The sequence below is a fragment of the Mustela lutreola genome, chromosome 2 (assembly GCF_030435805.1).
Source record: "Mustela lutreola isolate mMusLut2 chromosome 2, mMusLut2.pri, whole genome shotgun sequence".
NCBI lineage: Eukaryota > Metazoa > Chordata > Mammalia > Carnivora > Mustelidae > Mustela > Mustela lutreola.
The window spans coordinates 10,331,059-10,348,447 of NC_081291.1; the positions used below are offsets into that span (position 1 = coordinate 10,331,059).

Below are 17,389 nucleotides of genomic sequence, written 5' to 3' on the forward strand. Positions count from 1 at the left end.
TTATTTATTTTGAGAAAGAGAGTGAGCAAGTGAGAGAGGGAGCATACTCAAGTGGCGGGAGGGGAAGAAAGAGATCACTTTATGCAGTCTCTTTACTGAGTGTACATCCTACCCCAGGGGCTCGATCTCACAGCTCTGAGGTCATGATCTGAGCCAAAATCAGGAGCTGGACACTTAACTGAATGAGCCACCCAGGCACCCCAAGTTATCGTTAGAGTCAAGAGCAAAGTGTGAAGAAGTCTATGCCAACCTCTCCTCTAGGATGAGAGACCACACGAAGAGGGTCTTGTTGATGGTGGGCACCAACCACCAGGCATGCACTTGAGGCCATCTTGGACCATCCGGCCACAGGCAAGGCTCTAGATGACTGCAGTTGTGTGAGTAGCCCTAGGTAAGACCATTAGCAGAACTGCTCAGCTGAGTTCAGCTCGGATTGCCGACTTACAGAAGTATGAACACATAATGTAATGGACACAGAAGTTGGTATCAGAAATAGGCTGCTGCTGTAACAAAAACTTAAAATTTGTCATTGGATTTGGAATTTGACTGCATGAAAGCAGCTCTAGAGGGATAAAGAAACATGGTGGGGGAGGGACCTCCTGCCAGGGATTGGAAGAAGCCTATGTGGTTATGTGGTATGAGAACCATGTAACTTGGAAGACAGACCATGAACTTGTGGATCTGGTTGAGGAGGGAGGCTTCCCTGATCTCTGATCCTACCCCCAACCTTCTTCATGACTGCCCTGTGGTGGTCCCAGAAGAGCCTGGTGATTGGTGAGAAGCCCCTTTGTGTCTGATGCTTCCAGATTCTCCTCCCTCACACCAACCCATACCTGGTCTTTAGCAATTAGCTAAAACTTCTAGCAGAAATCTCCACCTCTTGTCTGGTGGCACTGTCTTCATCCTGTGCTACAGGTGAGTCAGTGTGCCGATCCATCTCTCTTCTAGATTTCTGGATAGTGGTTTGTCTGTGACCTCAGGTCTCTGATGGGTCCAAGAAGTTATATTTTTGTTGATTTATTCAGCCTTTTCCTATGCTGTGGTGGTAGCATTTCCTGGCAGATTTCTACATCTAGGGCAGAAGCCAGAAACCAAGTTCTTTCCTAAATCATATGTCTTTTGGAACTTATTATTTATGACATCACCTTCCTCTTTTCTGTAAGTTCCCTTAAAGCAGTGGTCACATAGAACTTGTTCAGTGCAACTTCCTTTAATAAAATAACATAGGCCTTCAGCATGCTTGCTGAGCCTATGTGAGTTTATAATCGAACAGTTGTTCCCAGGTAACCCATCAGGCTGCAGGAGCCCATGGGCTGCTTCCTCTCACCAACACTGAGTCAAAGCCATGGCCTCTGAAAGTGGCTACCACCTAGCAGTCTCCATGCTGAGTGCAGACAGCACAGTGCCTGGCATTTGTGGGGGAATTAACTACCAGGCACGTAGGTACTTTTTAGGCACCTGGGTCAGTTTGAGGCTGTACTTGCAGACTTAGATGATTTCTCCTCAAATTCCTTTCCTATATGTTGCCAGGCACCTAGCGAGTCTCTCTATCCCAGTTGTTTTCTCTGCACCCTCTCTAGTTATACAAGAGAGCAATATAACCACATGATTTCACTCATATGAGGAGTTTAAGAAACAAAACAGATGAACATAGGGGAAGGGAAGGAAAAATAAAATAAGATGAAAACAGAGAGGAAGGCAAACCATAAGAGACACTGAACTCTAGGGAACAAACAGGGTTGCTGGAGGGGAGAGGGGTGTTGGGGGGAAGGGGTAACCGGGTGATGGGCATTAAGGAAGGGACCTGAAGTAATGAGCCCTTGGTGTTTCACACATATAAAAATTCATTGAGAGGGGGACTACCGATCTATGTCCTTCAAACATTTCACTGAATGTGTCTTGTTACCCCCACTGCCCAAATGATGTGAGAACTATTTACCCACCTGGAGAATCTTTTCTGTTATTTTTGCTTTCCCCCCAGCTTGCTTTTGTGCTATCCTGATAAATGTAAGAAAAAAAAGGAAATAAGAACTAAAACTTTATTTTTATTAGTTTCTTAGGGAAAAGAGGTCAACACTTGGGTAAAAGGAAGGAGTACTTATGTGGGGATTTTTCATTTTTCTCCCCATGTGATTGCAACTGTCCCTCAGAACAATGTATTACTTAAAATATAATCCATGGGAAATTTTACTAGTTACCAAGCACGTTTAGATATAGCCTTAAGAAAAACACATACTGGCAACAGGCCACTGGGGGAGAGGACAATATATGGCCTTGAAGCAGAGCAGTTGGGAATGCCTGGCCTGCTCAGGGAGGAACGCCGCTGGCTTCATTTTTCCGTTATCTCCCCCCTCTCCCTCACTGAGAGCACCTGTGGCTAGTTAGGTAAGTCCTTTGAATGTGCTTGCTCAACTATCAACTTTATGCTGCTTGTCCAGACATATTTTGCCTTCCTTCTTGTTTATCTACAAGGCATATGACTAATGTTCGGCCTTCTTCAGCTCTTCTGTTGATTACTGTTTTTAATCTAATAAAAGCGGGACTGAGGAGTTGTTCGGGCCAACAGTCTTTTCTACTGTTGTCCCCTGCTCCCTTTGTCTTGCAGCTGACTTATTTGCGCCCCACCCATTCTTCTCCAGTTTGCTGACTGGAAGTGGCAAGTGGCACCCGAACAAGGACCGGAAACAAAACAGGAGAAGCCGCCCCAACGTGTGTTTTTGCACGGCTGTGCCTTTTTCTCGCTGGCTGAGTTGTGGGTACTTATCGCAGGGTATGGGTAATCTACAGAGCACAAATGATTATCGCCCTTACGTTTACTTACTGAGATGGCTCCTAAAGGCGGGAAGAGCAAAAGTCAGCGAGGGTCAACTTATGGAGCTTTTAAAAGTGATTAAAGAACCTTGCTCCTGGTTTGCTATATTAGGGACTTTAGATTTACAAACATGGGAAAAAGTAGGTCATGAGTTAAAACTTTTGCATGCCAAAGGAAAACCAATTCCAGTTACTATAGGGTCTACTTGGACCCTCATTTGCTCCATTTTGGAGCCTTTACAAACCCCTGATTCGGACAACGATGATGAATGTTCAGGAGAAACTAAAAAAGAGGAACCTGAACATGCCAGCCAGGAGGAGAAAGAAATTATTAAGGCCACCGTAAAGGAATATATAATGGAGGAATCTCCTCCTCCTCCTCCAATAACAGAACAAAAGGTGCAAATGGCACTGCGGCCATCGGCTCCGCCATTCTATAAGAAGGCACATTTAGTGAAAACGATGAAAAATACACGGGATCAGCCATTCGAAAAGGCCTCCTTGAAGCACAGCAAGCAGGAGACCTAGATGCCTTACATTTTAATTTCCTGGTTATTATTAGAGAACATGTCACTCCAGGACATGATCCTAACAACCCTAATGGTATCTATGAGGCCAAGCATGAGCCATTTCCCTTCAAATTACTGAAGGAACTAAAACAAGCAATACAAAACTATAGAGTTAATTCTCCATTTACAATGGGAATCACTCAAAGCATCACAGAAGGCAATCAACTTATTCCGATTGATTGGTCCCTGTTAGCAAAAACAGTTCTATCTTCAAGTGAATTCTTGTAATTTAAAACATGGTGGCAAGATCATGCAGAAGCAGCAGCTGCCCACAACAGAGCTAGTAATATCCCTATTTCCATGGAGCAGCTCATGGGTGTTGGGCCGTGGGCCCAGGTACAAGATCAGGTACAAATGAATGATCAAGCTGTTGAGCAGCTCCAGTGTCATTGTTTGAGAGCCTGATAGTGCTGGATTAGATATTTCCATTCCCAACGATGATCTCTTAATGCCTGCCAAGCTTCCTGCTAAAATTCCAACTAGTATTTATGGCCCTTTACCAAAGGGAACCACCAGGTTACTTTTGGGGAGATCTGGCCTTACTTCAAAGGGAGTACTAGTTCACACTCTAGTTATTGATTCAGATTACACTGGTGAAATTTCAGTGATGTTAACTACTGCGGCTCCATACCATTTTCAAAAAGGAGACTGCATTACCCAGTTGCTACTTTTACCCTATCTCTAGGGTCACTCTAAAAACAAACCAAGAGGACACCTGGGTGGCTCAGTGGGTTAAGCCTTTGCCTTTGGCCCAGGTCATGATCTCAGGGTCTTGGGATTGAGTCCCCCATTGCATTGGGTTCTCTGCTCAGCCGGGAGCCTGCTTCCCCCTCTCTCTCTGCCTGCCTCTCTGCCTGCTTGTGATCTCTCTCTCTGTCAAATAAATAAAATCTTTCAAAAAAATAAAAACCAACAAACTCCAATGGGTTTGGAAGGACTGGAAAAACTGGAGCATATTTGACTGAGAAAATTTATCAAGATAGACCAATTTGTCATCTTAAAATAGAAGGAAAGGAATTTTCAGGTCTAATTGATACTGGAGCTGATGTCTCAATCATAAGCTCATTACATTGGCCTAAAAAATGGCCATATAATTCCTCTTCTGATACTATTATGGGATTAGGACTGGCTGGCAATGTGTGTCAGAGCTCCAGTATTCTTTTCTGTGAAGGACTTGAAGGTCAAAAGGGTTATCTGCAGCCATATATAGTAGACTTACCCATTAACCTTTAGGGACGAGATTTACTAAGTCAGTGGGAAGCCTCTCTGGTTATAGCTTCCCCTAAGGGGGATTCCCAGATTTTTCACTGAGGGCCACTGTTCCTGAACCCATTAATTTAAATTGAAAGAATGACAAACTTATTTGGGTGGAGCAGTGGCCCTTAACACAAGAGAAATTACTTACTTTGCAAGCCCTAGTAGAGTAACAGATAAGAAAAGGGCATATTGAAGAATCTCACAGTCCTTAGAATTCACCGGTCTTCGTTATTAAGAAAAAATCAGGAACATGGAGACTTAAAAAAAAATTTATTTCTTTTCAGTGTAACAGAATTCATTGTTTATGCACCACACCCAGTGCTTCATGCAATACGTGCACTCCGTAATACCCACCACCTGGCTCCCCCAACCTCCCACCCTCCGCCCCTTCAAAACCCTCAGATTGTTTTTCAGAGTCCATAGTCTCTCATGGTTCATCTTCCCTTCCAATTTCTCTCAGCTCCCTTCTCCTCTCCATCTCCCCATGTAGGAACATGGAGACTTTTAACAGACCTGCATATGGTTAATTCTGTTATCCAACCATGGGGGGGTCTCTCCAACCTGGATTGCCTTTGCCTAATCTAGTCCCACACGAATGGCCAATAATTATCATAGATTTACAGGACTGCTTTTTTTTTTAATTAATTTTTTATTTTTTATAAACATATATTTTTATCCCCAGGGGTACAGGTCTGCTTTTATAATATACCACTTGCTAAGGAAGATTGTCCCCGTTTTGCTTTCACTATTCCCAGTGTAAATTTAAAAAAACCAGCCAAGGGATGCCTGAGTGGCTCAGTCAGTTAAGTGGTTGCCTTCAGCTCAGGTCATGATCCTAGTGTCCTGGGATCGAGTCCTACATAGAGCTCCTTTCTCGACAGGGAGCCTGCTTCTGTCTCTGCCTGCCTGTGCTCTCTCTCTCTGACAAATAAATAAAATATTAAAAAAAAAAACCAGCCAAACGCTATCAATGGAAAGTTTTACCACAAGGAATGTTAAATAGCCCCACTATCTGTCAGGAATATGTGGCAAGAGTTATACAGCCTATTAGAAATCAATTTCCCCAGATTTATCTTATCCATTATATGGATGATATATTATGTGCAGCCTCTGATAACATGCAATTGCAGGATGCATTTAGAATGCTTCAATTATAATTTGAAAAATACAAACTAATTATAGCTCCGGAAAAAATACAAGTCACCACACCTTTCTCATATTTGGTGTTCATTATGGACAGAACTAAACCACAGAAAGTTCAAATCCCTAGAGATAAAATTACAACCTTGAATGATTTGCAAAAATTATTGGGAGACATTAACTGGATAAGACCTAAAGTTGGAATTCCCACTTATGCTTTGCAGCATCTATTTGCCTCTTTAAAGGGAGATCCTAATTTAAACAGCCCTAAGACCCTATCAAAAGAGGCTTTAAAAGAATTACAATTTGTCGAAAGCCAGATTCAATCAATACAAACGGACAGAGTTCAACCTAAGATATCATTAGATCTTATTTTTCATACCCCTCATACACCCACTGGATTAATTATTCAGAAAAAACTAATCATAGAATGGATTTTTCTTCCAAATAGTACTGTTAAAACACTCACTACATATATAGACCATATCGGCAGTATTATTCAATTCGGAAGAGAAAGAACTCACCAAATACAGGGAAATGATCCACAGATTATTGTTCTGCCTATAAATAAGACACAAATTAAAACAGCATTCCAAAATAATTTAAATTGGCAAATTGCCCTTAGTGGTTTACTGGAAACACTTCTCATTATCCCTCTTTATCTGTTATTTCCTTTTTAAAACATACTACATTTGTCCTTCCTAAAAATTACTTCTAAAAATCCAATAACAGATGCCCTACTTAACTTTTCCTATGGCTCTGTCAAAGGTAAAGCCTGTTATTATGGTCCTACTTTGAAGGTCATGTCTACTACCAGTCTCTCAGCATAGAAATCAGAATTAATGGTGGTTATTACATTGTTTCAAGATGTTTCTTCTGCATTTAATCTGTTATCTGATTCTTTATATACAGTATATGTTTTACAGCATATCAAAACTACTACCATTTCTACATCTGATGTAATATGATGACCCTCATCACGGTAACCGTAAGTCTTCCTGGATGTTATGCACAAATAAATAACTTTACTTACTGAGCTTATATACCCAATCCTCCCCTACTCCGTCCAGTAGAGTGGAGAAAAGATATAATACCAATTTATTTAAATGCCTCAAAATGGGTACCTGGATTTTTGGATCCTAGATTGCCTCTAGAAGAGGGCACAAATATTAATCTTACCTTAGGATATCAAAATAGACCAATATATATTGGCAATCATTCCAGTTGTCTTATCCCTGATGATCAAAGATGGTTGGTGGACTTTCCCACTGATAATTATCTGACTAAAGTTCAGCTACATTTACTCTCCAATAAGGGATTCCTAGCCAATGAATATCAGGGTCCTAGCTATACTACAGCAGCACCCCCTATTCCTGAATGCAAACAAATGCAAATGTGGTCTGATGGGGGAATTAGCCCTTTATGGGAGGATTTTTGAGCTTTTCACCCCAGTATTGTTATTAATGATTCCTATGGAGTTGCATGGGACTGGTCCCCTAAGGGGACAGCAGTCATCAGTTGCACTGGGGGACCCTGCTCCTCTCATTGAACTACTTGTGATCTCTGTCAAATAAATAAACAAAATAAAAAAAAAAAGGTTTAAGAAACTTAAAAAAAAAAGAAACTTAAAATGGCAAGTTTTGGATGATCTCATTTTACCACAAACCTTAAAATCAGGAGATGCACCTCTATCCTGGCTTGGGTAAGGACTTTCGGTGCTATCCCCTTTTGTTAATTATCATAAAAGACAAAAGAATTTATGGAATGTCACCACCACTTGAAATCACATAAGAGTTTGGAACGGCTCTTACATTTATCAGTCTAATAACTATGCATTCTCCTTTTTCCTCATGAAAGAAGAATGGGTAAAAGCTTGTGTTAGAGATCCCTATGTTTTTGTTATTGGAAAAATGACTTTTGATCATAACAATAGAGAAATAAACTGTCTCAGATGTAAAATGTTCACCTGTGTGGATGAGAATGTTTATACAGATAATTCTATCATTCTCATAGCTAGAAGAAGAATAGGCATCTGGTTACTGGTGAAACACCACCATGTTTGGGAAAGCTCTCCAGATATGCATGTACTAGTAACAGTTTTGAAGGACTGGGTCCATAGAACAAAAAGATTTCTTGGGTTGCTTATAACAACTATTTTAGGAATTATAGCCATTACTGCTACCACTGCAGGAATGGCCTTGCATCAAACTGTACAAACCACACAATTTGTACAAAAGTGGCACGAGAATGCTAGAAAAGCTTGGCATCAACAAATGATCATAGATCAAAAATTAGATGAAAGTATCTCTGATTTAGAAGCAGCCATGATATATAGAGGAGATGGTCTTCAAAATATAAAGTTTAGGCTTCACATTTTATGTGACTGGAATGTTTCTTCCTTCTGCATTACTCCCCATGCTTATAATGAATCAGAAATATCATTGAGCAAAATTCACCATCATATTACTAATCATTATGGTGATAATCTAACTTCAGATATTAAACAACTTCAAGATACTATTCAAGGCATTACTCAATCATCAGTACAATCAATTCCAGGAGTGAGTTTTGCACAAAGGATTAACAATATTCTGTCTAATTTAAACCCTTTTACTTGGATCAAACAAACTGGTCTTGGCATTATAAGTGGAATGATTATTCTTTTTATTGCTATAATCTTTTTATGCTTAGTCCTCAGGTGCACAGGAAAATCCCTCCAATGACTGATGGATCAAGAAGTTGCAAAATCGGGTACCTGGGTGGCTCAGTGGGTTAAGCCGCTGCCTTCAGCTCAGGTCATGATCTCAGGGTCCTGGGATCGAGTCCCCCATCGGGCACTCTGCTCAGCAGGGAGCCTGCTTCCTCCTCTCTCTCTCTCTGACTGCCTCTATGCCTACTTGTGATATTTCTGTCAAATAAATAAATTAAAATCTTAAAAAAAAAAAGAAGTTGCAAAATCGACTTTTCTGGGGCACCTGTGTGGCTCAGTTGGTTGAGCAACTGCCTTCGGCCCAGGTCATGATCCTGGACTTCCAGGATCGAGTCCCACATCAGGCTCCCAGCTCCTTGGGGAGTCTGCTTCTCCCTCTGACCTCCTCCTTTCTCATGCTCTCTCTCACTCATTCTCCCTCAAATAAATAAATAAAATCTCTAAAAAAAAAATCGACTTTTCTACTTCTGCACAAACAAAAAGGGGGAAATGCAACTGTCCCTCAGAACAATGTATTACTTAAAATATAGCCCATGGGAAATTCTACTAGTTACCAACCACGTTTAGATATAGCTGCCGCTTCCAGTCAACGGGAGAAGAATTAGGCACAAACAAGTCAGCTGCAAGAGATTGGGAGCAGGGGACAACAGTCGAAAAGGACTGCTGCCAGGAGCAACTCCACAGTCTCACTTTTACTGGATAGAAAACAGTAGCCAACAGAAGGACTGATGAAGGTCACACGTTAATCCCGTCTTGCACACAAGAAGGAGGATAAAGTTTATAGTTAATCAAGCACATTCAAAGGACTCATCTAACTAACAACCAGCACTTCTGGGAAGAGAAAGGAGCGATAACGGATATGGGAAGCAGGAGGTTTTCGTTCCACCCTAAGCTGACCGGGCCTTCCCTGGTGCTTGGCTTCCCTGAAGCAGGCGGCTTTCTGCCCTGAGCAAGCCAGGCATCCCCAGCTGCCCAGCTTCTGTGAAGGGGCGACATTCCGCTCTGAGCGAGCCGGGCATCCCCAACTGCCCAGCTTCACGGTCGTACATCGTCCTTCTCTCCAAAGACCCGTTGTCGTATATGTATTTCTTAAGGCCATCTCTAAATGTGCTTGGCAACTAGTAAAATCCTCCAGGGGTTATAGTTTAAGTAACAAATTTTTCCGAGGGGCAGCAGCATCTCCCCCCTTTTGTTTGTGAAGAAGTAGAAAAGTTGATTTTGCAGCTTCTTGATTTTTCAGTCGTTGGAGGGATTTTCGCGTGCTTCTGAGGACTAAGCATGAAACATTACAGCAATAAGAAGAATAATCAATCCACTTATAACACCGAGACCAGTTTGTGTGATCCAAGTAGAAGGGTTTAAGTCGGACAGAATATCATTAATTCTTTGAGTAAAACTCACTCCTGGAACAGATTGTAATGATGAGTGAGTAATACTTAGGATCGTATCTTGAAGTTGTTTAATATCTAAGGTTAGATTATCACCATAATGGTTAGTAATATGTCGGCGAATTTTGCTCCAAGATACTTCTGATTCATTATAGGCATGGGAGTAACACAGAAAGAAGAAACATTCCAATCACATAAAATATGAAGTCTAAGCTTTATATTCTGAAGATCATCTCCTATATATATCATGGCTGTCTCTAAATCAGAGACACGTTCATCTAATTTTTGATCTATGAACATTTGTTGATTCCAGGCCTTGCTAGCATTCTCGTGCCACTTCTGTACAAATTGTGTAGTTTGTACAGTTTGATGCAAGGCCATTCCTGCAGTGGTAGCTGTAGCAGTAATGGCTATAATTCCTAGAATAGCTGTTATAAGTAACCCAACAAATCTTTTTGTTCTATAAATCCAGTTCTTCAATACTGTTAAAAGTATATGTACGTCTGGAGAACTTTCCCAAACACGGTGGTGTTTCACCGGTAGCCAAATGCCTATTCTTCTTCTAGCTAAAAGAATGATAGAATTGTCTTTATAAACATTCGTATCTACACAGGTGAACATCTTACAGTTTAGATAGTCTATTTCTTTATTACTATGAACAAAAGTCATTTTGCCAATAACAAAAACATAGGGATCTCTAACACAAGCTCTTACCCATTCTTCATCCATGAGGAAAAAAGAAAATGCACAATTATTAGACTGATGAATATAAGAGCCATTCCAAACTCTTACGTGACTTAAAGCATTAGTAACCTCCCATAAATTTTTTTGTCTTTTATGATAATCAACAAAAGGAGATGGCATAGAAAGTCCTTGCCCAAGCCACACCAGATGTGCATCTCCTGAAGCTAAGGTTTGCGGTACAATGGGATCATCAAAAACTTGCCATATTAACTTTTGATGAGGGCAGCAGGGTTCCCTAGTGCAATTGGTGACTGCCATCCCCATAGGGGACCAGTCCCATACAATTCCGTAGGAATCATTAATAAGAATACTGGGGTGAGCTGCTCTACAATCCTTCTATAAAGGGCAAATTCCCTCATCTGACCACATCTGCGCTGGTTTGCATTTGGGAATAGGGGGTGCTGCGTTATAGCTAGGACCCCGATATTTGTAGGCTTGGAATCCTTTAATGGAAAGTAAATGTAACTGAGCTTTAGTCAAGTAATTATTAGTAGGAAGGTCCACCAACCATCTCTGATCACCAGGAACAAGGCAGCTGGAATGACTGCCGATACATATTGGCCTATTTTGATATCCAAAAGTAAGATTAATATTTGTGCCCTGTTTGCCCACAGTTGAAACACTGTCCTTTAAATTTTCCTGTGGTCAGAGCAGCCATTGCTTGAGCTAACAAATCAGCTCTATAGGTCTCTGTTCCTACTCCTTGACATAGCTTAATATAATCTGTCAATGTTCCCTTGCCTTTAAAGGGTGCTAGCAACTTCTTACAATCAGAATTAGCATTCTCATAAGCCAACAGTTGCATAATGGTACCCCCAGCCTCAATATTATTTATCTGTCTTTTGACAGCCTCTTGTAATCTTGCAATAAAATCAGTATAGGGCTCCCTTGGACCCTGTACCACCTTTTGAAAAGAAGAGCACTTATCTCCCTGAGATTCTATTCTCTCCCATGCTCTCAAACAGCAACGCCAGAGCTGCTCAACAGCTTGATCATTCATTAATATCTGGTCTTGACCCTGGGCCCATGGTCCACGACCCATGAGCTGTTCCATGGAAATAGGAATGTTATGAGCTCTATTATGGGCAGCTGCTATTTCTGCTTGATCTTGCCACCATGTTTTGAACTGCAAGAACTCACTTGGAGATAGAACTGTTCTTGCTAGCAATGACCAATCCGTCGGAATAAGTCGATTGCCTTCTGCGATGCCTTGAATAATTCCCGTTGTAAATGGAGAATTAGCTCCATATTTTTGTACTGCCTGTTTTAGTTCCTTCAACAATTTGAAGGGAAATTGCTCATGCTTGGCCTCATAGACACCATTAGGGTTGTTAGGATCATGTCCTGGAGCGACATGTTCTGTAATAATAACCGGGAAATTAAAATGCAAAGCATCTAGGTCTCCCGCTCACTGTGCTTCAAGGAGGCCTTTCTGAACAGCCGATAGCATGTACTTTCCATCTTTTTCATTTAATGGTGCCCTCTTATAGAACGGCGGAGCCGACGGCAACAGTGACATGGGCATCTTTTGTTCTGTTACTGGAGGAGAAGGAGGAGGAGGTTCCTCCTTTCTATATTCCTTTCTGGTAGCCTTAATAGTTTCTTTCTCCTCCTGGATGGCATGTTCAGGTTCCTCTTTTTTAGTTTCTCCTGAACATTATCGCTCTCCGAATCAGTGGTTTGTAAAGGCTCCAAAACGGAGCGAATGAGGGTCCAAGTAGGCCATATAGTGACTGGAATTTGCTTTCCTTTCATATATGAAAGTTTTAACTCGTGACCTACTTTTTCCCATGTTTGTAAATCTAAAGTCCTAATATAGGGAACCAGGAGCAATGTTCTTTGATTACCTTTAAAAGCTCCAGAAGTTGACCCTCGCTGACTTTTGCTCCTCCCACCTTCAAGAGCCTTCTCAATAAACACACGTAAGGGCTCTCTAGATTACCCATACCCTGCGATAATTGCCCACAACTCACCAGCGGGAAAAAGGAACGGCCATGCAAAACTCACGTTGGGGCTTCTTCTCCTGTTTTATTTCTGATCAGATCAGGTCTGGTCTGGCCCCGGTCCCTGTTCGGGCGCCACTTGCCGCTTCCAGTCGGCGACGAGAGAAGAATTAGGCACAAACAAGTCAGCTGCAAGAGATTGGGAGCAGGGGACAACAGTCGAAAAGGACTGCTGCCAGGAGCAACTCCACAGTCTCACTTTTACTGGATAGAAAACAGTAGCCAACAGAAGGACTGATGAAGGTCACACGTTAATCCCGTCTTGCACACAAGAAGGAGGATAAAGTTTATAGTTAATCAAGCACATTCAAAGGACTCATCTAACTAACAACGAGCACTTCTGGGAAGAGAAAGGAGCGACGAGGGAAAAGGGAAGCAGGCGGTTTTCGTTCCACCCTGAGCTGACTGGGGCGTTCCTGGTGCTCGGCTTCCCTGAAGCAGGCGGCCTTCTGCCCTGAGCGAGCCAGGCATCCCCAGCTGCCCAGCTTCATGGTCGTATATCGTCTTTCTCCCCAAAGACCTGTTGCCAGTATATGTTTTTCTTAAGGCCATCTCTAAATGTGCTTGGCAACTAGTAAAATCCTCCAGGGGTTATAGTTTAAGTAACAAATTGTTCCGAGGGGCAGTAGCATATAGCCTTAAGAAAAACACATACTGGGGCGCCTAGGTGGCTCAGTGGGTTAAAGCCTCTGCTTTCAGCTCAGGTCATGATCCCAGGGTCCTGGAATCGAGCCCCGCATCGGGCTCTCTGCTCCGCAGGGAGCCTGCTTCCCCCTCTCTCTCTGCCTGCCTCTCTGCCTACTTGTGATCTCTGTCTGTGAAATAAATAAATAAAATCTTAAAAAAAGAAAAAAAGAAAAACACATACTGGCAGCAGACCTCTGGGGGAGAGGATGATACATGGCCTTGAAGCGGAGCAGCAGGGGATGCCCCGCTAGCTCAAGGCAGAACATGGCCTGCTTCATTTTTTCCATTATCTACCCCCCCCAGCACCTGTGGCTAGTTAGGTAAGTCCTTTGAATGTGCTTGTTCAACTATAGACTTTATACTGCTTGTCCAGACATAGTTTGTCTTCTTTCTTGTTTATCTACAAGGCATATGACTAATGTTCGGCCTTCTTCAGCTCTTCTGTTGATTGCTGTTTCTATCCAATAAAAGCCGGACTGAGGAGTTGTTCGGGGCAACAGCCTTTTCTACTGTTGTAGAAACAGTACAGCTGCTCCCTTTCTCTTGCAGCTGACTTGTTTGTGCCACATTCTTCTCCCGTGCACCCTCAGGGAGCAGCATGTGATTATTGCTATTAAGCTGAAATTCCATAAAACTCTAACCTCTCACTCCCCAGATGCGTTAAGAAAGATCAGATGTTGGCCATTGGATAATTTGGACAATAGTGCAAAATCGAGGCGGGGCTCCTTGACAGGTCAGATACAGTTTCTCTATGACTTTTTTTCTCTCCAGTGCCTGGGGGAGTAGCTAACACACAGTAGGTGCTCAGTATATGCTTTCTAATTTGTTTCTTGATTTCGAGGACACTTACGTTATAGCCTGCTATGGGAAATGCAATTTTTGACTAGCAGCTGTGTTGATTGGGTAATTTCCACCTGTTAAAGACTGGTCTAAATGCTGTTGAGGTTGTAAAAGCAAGAGAAAGCCAAGCTAGTGCCTTCACGGAGTTTAAAAGCTTAGATGTTTACATAGAATACACTCCAGAGACCACCCTGTAAACCAAATGTAAAATCACATCCCATATAGGAGGCTCTGGGTGGCATATTGTAGGAAAGGCTATAATGAGAGAAGGGAAAAGAAATTCCTTGAGGAGCTTAGAATTTCAATCTGGAAAGGAAAAACGTGGAATAGATTATTGGGTACAAAGTCAGTCATGACTGATTTCATCCATAGCTGAAAAGAAGCAGATTTCAAACTGTAATACCTAGGTTACTGTCTTCATGCTGCCATTACTAATGGCTGAAAACACTTAGGGACTTAGGGAGCACACACTACGTAGCAGTTACTGTCCTGGGTGGTTAATGAGTATCACTGATTTAATTCACAGATAGCTGCCCTGTGTGGGAAGTGCTGCTCTTAGCTCAATTTTATGGATGAGGAAATTAAGGCCGAAGAAAGCTCCATGGCCCTAAAGGATGCACAGAAGGTAAGCGATAGAATAGGACCTAAAGCCAAGCAGGCTGGCTCCAGAGCCGATATCCTAGATTCAGATCCAAATTTTGGACTGTACTAGTTTTCTGTGGCTGATATGACAAATCATCACAACCTGGCTGGCCTAAAATAACAAAAATAACAGAAGCATCTTTTCTCACACTTGTGGAGAACAGAAGTCTGAAATCCAGGTGCTGGCAGGGCCAGTGTCCCTGTGAAGGTTCTGCGGGGGAGGGGTAAGGTGGGGGTGGGGTGGGGGTAGGGGGTCCTTCATTGCCTCCCCCAGCTCTGGGGGCCCCAGATGCCCCCCGGGTTGTGGTCGCCTTAGAGGCTGCTTTTATTTTTATTTTTTAATTTAATTTGTATAATGCTTCATTTTATGTTATTTTTAAATTTTTTTTATTATGTTGTGTTAGTAGAGGCTGCTGTTAGGTCAATGGGCTTGGGTACAGGATGCAGAAAGGGCCACAGAGTCCCCCTGGCTGAAGACAGGCCCGTCAGACTATCTGCAGGCTCTAACTGACCAACGGGCTACTTGCAACCAGGCACAGTTCCCAAGAAAGGGAAGATTCCATATGTCGCCAGACCGCCTCCCCTTCCCCCTTTAAAAACGACCCCCACCCAGTGCCTCGTGACAGCCTCTCCTCTGCTGTCTTGCCCACTGTTCCCTTGTGGTGTATTCCATAAACTTCTATCACCTTTATTCTGCTTCAGGTGGATTCTTGTCACCACCTGCAACCCCAGCGTCCACCCAATCATCACCTCATATTTAGGGGGCCCCCATCCGATCGAGACCCCTGATTTAGTGGTACCCTAGGTACCACAGCCACATCTCCCCAAGGTCTGCTTCTGTCTCCACGTGGCCTTCCCCTCTGCGAGCTGTACTGTGTCCTTCCCTCTCTGTATAAGGACACCGGTCATTGGATTTAGAGCCCACCTGGTGAGTCCAGGATGGTCTCACTTCCAGATCCTTACATCTCCTTTTCAGATAATATGTAAAGTTTTTCCAGCAAGATAAACACAACACCAGGCAAAGTGGGTGCAAGGCAAGATTTACTAAAAACACTCTCCGGGGAAGTTTCAGGGCTCAGGAGAGGGGGAGGCGGGAAAGTTGCCCCAGGAGGAGGTGGGCACCCTCGGGCGAGGTTCCGGATTCTGGAAAGCAGAGTGGCGGAAGTCGCGCTGATGTAGGGAGAAGGGGGCTTTTAAGGGGCCTCCAGGGGAGTTCAGGGGTCTTTTAGCAAGTTTCCCTTATATGGATATTTCGCCTGCTCATGGAGTCCCATTGGTCCACTGGAGCCCGGGGCAGGGGTCTCAGATTCCCGCTTGTCAGGGTCCCATTGGTCCACAGGAGCCCAGGCGGGAGGGTTTTCATATTCCTGCTTGGGTCTTTGTTCTCCTGTCTGAGCTCAGGTTTTGTGGCGGGGACTTTTGCCATCTTAAGTAGCCCTTTCTTTCTGCCAGCCCAACAGAATATATACTACTTTGTGAACAAAATGATAAAGTGCTGCAAGAAGGAAGTCATAGTGGAGATAACTGATTCAGGCTGCACTTCTTGGTAACAAAGGGACCCCAGGAGGATAGAACAAAAGACCAAGACTTATTAATCTCTTACTATGTGCCAGACCCTCTCCTCCATGTGTATAGTTAGGGACTCACCTCGTGAGTAAGGAACTCTTAAAATTCCCATTTTGCACATGAAAAATTGAAGCTTGCCCAATATCATAGCTGAAAAGTATCAGAACTGGGGCCTGAGCTCAGGCCATCTTGTTGTGCAATTTTACCCATGGAAAGTCATGCTGTGCCACATGGGGAAAGGCAGGAGCATTCCCAGGGAGAAGGGCAACCTGTGAAAAGGAAGGTATCCTGTCCACGTGAGGATAGAGCCAGGAAAAGAGAATCATAAAAGCTAGATCCTTGGGTGTGACTCATAGGCAGGAGTGTCTCAGGTCAAGAAAAAATTTTAGAGAGAGGAAAGGCTGCTTTTCCTTTTTGCTATTTTAACATCTCAGTCCTGAAAGCACACTTCTATAATGACATTCTATTGTCAATTTCATTATACCCATTTTACAATTGAGCAAACCGAGATTCAAGATTTAAGTGGTGAAGCTAAAGCCCCATATAAGGGGAGGAGTGAGGAGTTCAAATTTGGGGCTGATTTCAAAACCCACTCTTCACTTGTATGTCCTGGAACAGGGAGACCAGTACTCTAGGGAGAGGAATCCTGAAAGAGGAAGCAGATTTCTATTATGGTCTAGCTCTGGGCAATGGCAGACCGAACAACTGAGGAATTTCTCCTTTAGAATTTACCCCCTCTGCTGGAGAGGTTATTGTTTTTTCCTTCCTTCCTTCCTTCCTTCCTCCCTCCCTTCCTTTTTTATTTTCTTCCATTCCTTCTTCTTGTCTTTTAAAAAGATTTTATTTTTTTGAGAGAGCAAACACGAGCCGGGGGCAGGGGCAGAGAGAGATGGAGAAGCAGACTCCCTGCTGAGCAGGGAGCCCTACTTGGGGCTCTATCCAGGGACTCCAAGATCATGACCCACACTAAAGTCAGATGCTTAACCAAGTGAGCCACCCAGGTGACCGAGGTTGGTTTTTAAGTTTTGCAAA

The 17,389-nt window shown here is 43.0% G+C and overlaps 2 protein-coding genes across 4 annotated transcripts in view; one reads left to right on the forward strand and one right to left on the reverse strand.

Annotated features, from left to right (window-relative positions):
* The window catches only part of LOC131823656 (endogenous retrovirus group K member 13-1 Env polyprotein-like), a 36,118-nt gene extending 23,115 nt beyond the window's left edge, over window positions 1–13,003 (reverse strand). Inside the window, exons 1-2 of one of the 3 annotated variants that reach the window (XR_009350630.1) lie at window positions 12,593–12,993; window positions 6,302–6,338 (exon numbers count right to left, since the gene is read on the reverse strand). Coding sequence is in view for 1 of the 3 variants with exons in the window: in XM_059160260.1 (XP_059016243.1) it covers window positions 9,960–10,883 (924 nt within the window). In the remaining 2 variants the exon portion in view is untranslated. The other 2 variants (XR_009350631.1, XM_059160260.1) reach the window with 2 other exon arrangements.
* Window positions 13,004–13,838: 835 nt separating this feature from the next.
* LOC131823652 (adhesion G protein-coupled receptor E2-like) overlaps window positions 13,839–17,389 on the forward strand; it is a 51,266-nt gene continuing 47,715 nt past the window's right edge. The window contains exons 1-2 of the mRNA XM_059160246.1: window positions 13,839–14,042; window positions 14,676–14,774. The gene's annotated coding sequence lies outside the window, so the exon portion shown is untranslated. The remainder of the gene's footprint in view (window positions 14,043–14,675; window positions 14,775–17,389) is intronic.